This window comes from Podarcis vaucheri (assembly GCF_965113315.1).
Source record: "Podarcis vaucheri genome assembly, chromosome: 10".
NCBI lineage: Eukaryota > Metazoa > Chordata > Lepidosauria > Squamata > Lacertidae > Podarcis > Podarcis vaucheri.
Window position 1 is genome coordinate 8297631 of NC_138748.1, and position 7161 is coordinate 8304791.

At 42.3% G+C, this 7161-nt stretch overlaps 1 protein-coding gene across 3 annotated transcripts in view; it reads right to left on the minus strand.

Moving 5' to 3' along the window:
- Positions 1–3184, minus strand: part of ORC5 (origin recognition complex subunit 5) — a 66909-nt gene extending 63725 nt beyond the window's left edge. For 2 of the 3 annotated variants that reach the window (XR_014223817.1, XM_082239789.1), the window contains exons 1-2: positions 3083–3184; positions 2388–2551 (exon numbers count right to left, since the gene is read on the minus strand). Coding sequence is in view for 2 of the 3 variants with exons in the window: in XM_082239789.1 (XP_082095915.1) it covers positions 2388–2498 (111 nt within the window). In the remaining variant the exon portion in view is untranslated. The remainder of the gene's footprint in view (positions 1–2387; positions 2552–3082) is intronic. The other variant, XM_082239788.1, reaches the window with a different exon arrangement.
- Between the last annotated feature and the right edge of the window lie 3977 nt (positions 3185–7161).

The following is a 7161-nucleotide window of genomic DNA, read 5'->3' on the forward strand; positions in this document are numbered from 1 at the left end:
AAACACTCAACAAGGAAAAAGCAATACAATCATTAGCACTGCTTGGGAATGAAGCAAAAGAAAAATAGGGGGAAAAAACTATTTTGAAGATACAATGCTACCTGTAGACATGTTCCTGTAACAACTGTTCAGACAGAAGTATATTGTACACAGTGATAATTTTAAAGATAAACTGGTAAAAGAATATAAACCGATAAAAATGTTTCTGGAATGAACACCATTTGAATAACTATTACATCCATGTCTTTCAGTTAACTAAGTTCAAGCTAAATTCCTGGGTAGACCAACAAGTGTTGCAATGTTTCCTGAAGGCAGGGTTGAAAAATTCATTCTTCAGGGATTACTAGGAGAACCCCTGGAAATTACTGAGATAATCAAAATCATCTCCATGGTTGAAAAATGTAACCTTTCATTTAAAAACAATCTGCACGTCTAGCACTCATGCTGAATACATCAGTACAGCAAGCTTCAGAAGACTGTCAGGCAAAATTAAATGCCGCAGCAGACTGCCGACATCAATTTCCATACCGTGAACCAAATGACACATTATTCTCCTTAACGGCTTGTAGGGATATTATATTTAATTACAGATAAAGGTAACAACTTCAACTATGCCACAGTCCATATTAATCAATGCAGGAGTTGCTGCTTATATAAGACAGGAGAGGGGAATAGCAGAGTATTACCTTCACAGTTTCTGCTTGAAGCGATGCTCTTCCCGTTATTAACATAAGCCAAATAATGTTTGTGTTTAAAAAAGACCTTTTGCATAAAGAATGAGCTGTGAGCCAAGAATTCCCCACTTCATATCTCACCTATCATGAATCCATACATAGGCCACTATCTATTTGGCAGTGTGCCTCATTTGAAATACGAGGATAATGTTGCCCTACTTAGCATAGCTTTATAAGGGTATTAACATTCTGCAAGTAAGTTAGAAAGCACTACATGAAGATAGCTCTTTGTATAACAATTTGCTTGCCAAGGAAATCATGCATTTCACGGGAGTCCCATACACTGTAAAAAAATCCGGAACGTGTTCTAACACCAAAGGTGATGTGGAGTAATATCAGGCACACCATTTCTAATCTGAACTGAGAAGGCATTCTAGAACGAACACATCATAGTTCCCTATAGCTACAGCACAGGAAAAAGGTCAGTACAGTGGAACCTCAGTTTTCGAATGTCTCTGTTGACAAACGTTTTGATTTTCGAACGTTGTAAATCCGGAAGTAAATGCTTCAGTTTTCGAACACTTTTTGGAAGTCGAACATGCACGTTTTGAGCTTTCTGTATTGTTTTTTTTTCCATTTTGAGGCTTCTGTACTGAGTTTTTGGTTTTCAAACTTTTCAGAACTCGAACAGTCTTCCAGAACAGATTACGTTCGAAAACCGAGGTCCCACTGCCTTTCAGGAAATCTTGGTTCACTGATAACTTTTTTTTTCAAATTAAGGAATTCCTGGTAACCTTCGAGATACCCCAAAGTCTCCACAAACACAGCTGGGGATACAGAGATACTGTATGTGGAGTACTTAAGAAACAGTGCTACATAAATAGTATGCATTACTCCCTAATCTACCTATTCAGATAAATAAATGCCAAAAGAAGGCCTATGTTTGTAAATTAGAATTTAACAGAATCACTACTGAGTTTTATATGGCAACCTTAAAAAAAAAGGGGGGGGAGGCCTGACTAGTCTACATTTTCTTGTAAACTCCTATTGGTAGCCAGGGGAAGAAAAGTAGCAATACAAAACTGATACAGTGGTACCTCTGGTTACGCACTTAATTCGTTCCGGAGGTCCGTTCTTAACCTGAAAGTGTTCTTAACCTGAAGCACCACTTTAGCTAATGGGGCCTCCCACTGCCACCACGCGGTTTCTGTTCTCATCCTGAAGCAAAGTTCTTAACCCAATGTACTATTTCTGGGTTAGCGGAGTCTGTAACCTGAAGCATAAGTAACCTGAGGCGTATGTAACCCGAGGTACCACTGTACTGTACATTTAAAACAACCATAACTGCATTTCTTTGAACTTAAGAGATACGTGCATGAGTTAATCCCTTGTGTTATGAAAAAACACATGCGTTAACTCATGTATGTATCTCTGAGTTCAAATAACTCCTAAAGGACATGCTAAGGTAATAATAAAGACTTGCTAAAGGTCAGAGACCTTTAGTTAAAGTAGAATTTGAACCCAGGTCTTCCTGGGCCAACTGTGGTATATCCACTTCAGCTTTACTACCTGTCAGAAGCAAAAAAACCCAAAACAAAACACTGTTTTCCTGTCCAGTAAGAAGTATGTTGCCTGAAAAGCAGACTTTGAATACAAAAAATAAGGCCAAGTATCTTAAAGGGCAATTAGAAAATTAAAATTAGAAAGTGCTACCTCTCCGAAGATTGATAACAAGGTGGACACTTGAGATTCCCGAAAAAGCACCAAGCTTTCCAAGCGAAGTAACGTCGCTTCTGGATATGCTGGATGTTTGAAAACAGGCATTTTAACTTCTGTCTCTGCGTCTTGCAACTTCCAGGATTGCGAGGTGGGCAGGTCTGTTAAGGGAAACATGAAGCGACAAACTGATTCTCACGTTATAGCATACTGTTTCAGCAGCAGCAGTAAAAATAATAATAATAATAATAATAATAACTGAAGTAAATACTGCAGCCCAACCAATCGTCCACCTGAAGCCCAAGATGACAGCGGTCTGGGCCATAGTAAAAAAATAAAAATAAATGTGAGATTATCCCCACTAATTTGTAGGCAGGTATTTATGGCACAGATGTAGGTTTTAACGATCAGACCACCTGCAAAGCAGCAGCTAACACTTGCAAGTCGCTCCTCACGGGCACGAAATATCGACCACAGAGGTAATAAGCAGCACACCTGCCCGCCACGTTATTTATTTTATTTTGGGGGGGGGGATTTGTCGCCAACTTCTGTTTCAGGAATCGCAAGAAAGCGAGTCTGAAGTAAGGTCTCCCAGTGAGTAAGCCCTGTGGTTCTGCTTCTGTGGAAGTCAGAGCCAGGCAGGTCCCTCGGAGCCGGACCCAGGCGCCCAAATATTTACCGGCCTCGGTTACCTCAGCTCTCCCTTAAACCGCCAAAATGCACCTTTCGCCCTCCCCCGCTCCGACTACGCGCGAACCCACTGAGCATGCGCGGCGAAGCCACACGCGCCTCCTACCATCGCTAAGGCGCAGGCGCAACGCGCGTTTGTTGGGGTTTTTTTTTTTACTAAAATGAGCATGCGTAGTAGCAGGCGGTGAAGTCCTTAGAGGGCACTTTCCGGTGCCCTTACTTTGGACGGGTGCTTTTCCTCCCCACGGCCTGCAGGGGGAGCGCGAGAGAGGAAGGGAAACCGAAACGAAAGCGACGGCTGCAAGCAAAGCGGGAGGGTATAAAATGTCTTTGGGTATAAAAGCAACTGGAGAAGGGATGGGCAGCAAAATCCGCCTGGTGCTCCCACCCCAGCCTGGTGTCCAGTGCCCGCTGCAGGGAAGCCCCCCGCCACGGAGGGGACGCGCCAGTGTGGCAAACCTATATTTAAAACCGGCCTTTTGAGACACTTGACATAAATTGCCATTTTACTTTAAAAAAAAAAATTCCTTCCAGTAGCACCTTAAAGACCAACTAAGTTAGTTCTTGGTATGAGCTTTCGTGTGCATGCACACTTCTTCAGATACCTGATTCCTCGGCTGGGCTGAGTGCTTGCTGTGAGAGATTGACAATATTGTTGATCTTGTTTTGATTAGTAGCCTGTAGGTTGGAAAGGTTAGAGAGTTTCTTGTTTTTCTGTTTTTTCAGTAGCTCCAGTTGAGAGTGGTAAATGTTTTGTTTTTCCTTTTGGAACTCTTGCCAAGCTTGGTGGTTCCTGATAGAGTTGTCTAATACAAGGAGTTCCTCCTTTATTAGCTTCTGTTTAGAGTAGAGAACGCTGATCAGATGTTTGAGCAGCCTCTTAGAGAAAGTGTTGCATAGTTTTCTTGCATATTCAGTGGGATACATGGATTGTAGAGGGTTCTTAATTCTAAGACCCTTGGGTATAATGTCCAGGTTCTTGCTGCCATTTTACTGTTCGCGGTGCATTTGCACAACCGGACGCCTTCACCTGCCCCAGATGCAACAAAACATGCCCTCTGCAGCCACAGCAAGAGCTGTAACTCGCCAACGGTTTGACTTCACCCCCAAAGATGCACCCCACCCATAGCTGTCAACTTTCAGATTGAAAATAAGGGATCAGCAGCCTCGAAAATAAGGGATCAGCAGCCTCACCTGTCCACGGGATATCTAACAATCCGGGATAGCAGCGGGAAACGGCGCTGGAATAAGGGAATTTCCCGCAAAAAAAGGTTGACAGCTATGACCCCACCGTCTCCAGAGATGGATGGGTGCCAACCAACATTACTGCCCATTCAATCCCAGGTGGGTTTAACTAGATGCCCTTATTTATTAGCTCTGCTGCTGGAAATGAGACACAGCTCCATGTTTTTCCTGTGTGCACTCAGTTCTGAACAGCTTTACTCCCAAGTAATGAGTGGGTTTATGAATGCAGCTTTAACCCTGGAACTGTAAGGAAACAACAACATCGAACTCAGCAACTGAGTTCGTATACTCCAATTTATAGATATTCTCCCCAGGGACATCTGCATCTGTTTTATTTTCAACACTTGTCTGCCAAGCAGCATGAACAGGAATAATCTCGTGGATCGCCTTGTGAAGTATTCCCTAGGCATCATCATAAGCATCATAAGGTTGTTTTTCAAAGCATCACTCGGCTATTTTCAGATCAAATATAAACAGCTCCCTCCCCCAAAAAAGCTAATAACCTTTGTACAGAGCTATTAAGAAACTCTGTAAAGCAATATTTTCAGTTCTGCCTTATTGAGGCTTAAAGCCACTTCCTTCGCCCACAGGAATTCTGCAGATCTCTGTTCCACACAGGAAGATGCCTTCTTTAAAGTCAGCCCATTGGTCTGCTTAGCTCAGTACTGTGGATGTTCAATGGCGGCAGCTTTCCAGGGTTTCAGAAAGCTGTCTTTCCCAGCCCTATACGGAGAACACCAGAGATCGCTCCTGTGACCTTTTGCAAGGAAAGTATGCACTCTGCTGCCACATCACAATTTTCCCACTAGCTTTATGTTGTTGTTTAGGTGTTTAGTCGTGTCCGACTCTTCGTGACCCCATGGACCAGAGCATGCCAGGCACTCCTGTCTTCCACTGCCTCCTGCAGTTTGGTCAAACTCATGTTGGTAGCTTCGAGAACACTGTCCAACCATCTCATCCTCTGTCATCCCCTTCTCCTTGTGCCCTCAATCTTTCCAGCATCAGCGTCTTTTCCAGGGACCCTTGCTTCATACTGTCCAGTATACATGTATATCCAAGGATATAGGTCTGTTTTGTAGCCTACAAGCAGTCTGCTGTTGGGAAAAGGATGCAGCAGACCAGGGTAGATACCTCTAAACACAAGTACAGATGAAGAATGATAAAGCTCACCAGCTCCATTCCAGATCTAATCGTGCTAAAAGGTGTTCTTTGGGACGGCAAGCACAAGAATGTGGTTAGAAGTGCATATTTGTAATGTGGATGTGTGGTGCTGTGGGTTGGGGAGAGATCGCTGCTGAGCTCTCTGTATGTTCTGAAATCTGAAAAAGGCACTACAGCAGGAGTCTTAACTTGCCTCATTTCTAACCTGCTAATTTGCACTCCCCACACAACTTGCAGCCAGAGCAACAAAATTTGGTTCTCAATACTCTTTTCCTACGCTTGAAAGGAGAAGGCAAAATGTTTTTAGGCATCATTGAATTCCTCATGCTCTAGTGCATGGACCTCTGCAAGGAGCCTGGGTTGCCTGTCTCAAATAATATATATATTCTAACATATGTTCATGTGATAAAGCAAGTAAGATATTCAGTTAACTGCTGTTTCATATAATGGATGGAATACAGGCCACTTAGAATTCAGCAATGGTATTTCCTGCTCTCTATGACGGAATCTAACACGCAAGATGGAAAACAATTGCTGTCAGTAGAGGATTCTGGAACAAATTTCTCTCTGGCTCCACCCTTTGGAGATCTGAAAGCATCTCATTGGTCCACATGACATTGCTCCATTGATAATACCTTTCTATGGCTAGAAAGAGTGAACTACACACCAATATATTTGCCTCAGTGATATCCCAAACCAGGGCTGAAGTGATAGAGGAACCTGTTGAAAATTGTTCTAGTATATTCCACTGACAGGATTTGTTTTTTCTTTTTCCAGAATTGATTGACTGTACTTTCCATTCAAGTGAATCCCAAAGCAGCTTGTGGACAATAAACAGCAACAGCAACATAGTAAAACATCCTAGTTACAGCCCAAGTTATATAATTAACATAACTTCGATAAAACAATTACAAAGAATTAAAGCATAGAAAGCAACACTAACAAAAAGCTAACAAGTAAATTAAACATTTGCTTTCTCTCTTACACACACATGCTCAACTATAATTTGCTAAAGTAGTCAGCCAGCATAGAAGAGGACCCTGATCCAACAGAAGTACCTACAAACAGAATTGTTCTACATTTAGCACCCAGCTTCCAACACAACATTTACGGTACATAGAGTCTCCTGCTGCACAACAGTCAAGCTCTCACTAAAAGATTGGGACCAACTCCACAAACCCTTCCTGGAGACTCTAGGCTCTGGTGGAAGAGGACCATATGCCATACACAGCCATAGCACAAAACAACAAAGATGGTGGTTTGGGTTAGAGAGAGAAGGAAATACCATTGAGGAAATCTAAGGGGCCCATAATCCCAACATGTGAGGTAGAGCTTAACAGTTTCTGGGCCGTATCCTTCAAGAGAAACTTGAAATATTTATTCTGCTCTCTCCTTAGGCCTCTTCACTATGAGTTCATTCAAATAATAATTTGCTTGGTCTTTTTGTTTTACTCGAGGCAGGGAACTTGCTGTGATCCTCTAAATAACATTTGGCAAGGAGAAAAAATCATGCTCCCTTTTCATATGTGATGATCTGACAAAATAATTAAGCAGTTTCAAAATGATTTCTTCATCATCATCTTCATCCTTGCAGCAATTTTGTTGTTCAGACCCAGTCTGTTTTTCATGTAAACATCCATCCCATTTCTGCAAGTTTCTACTAAGGCATGAAGGA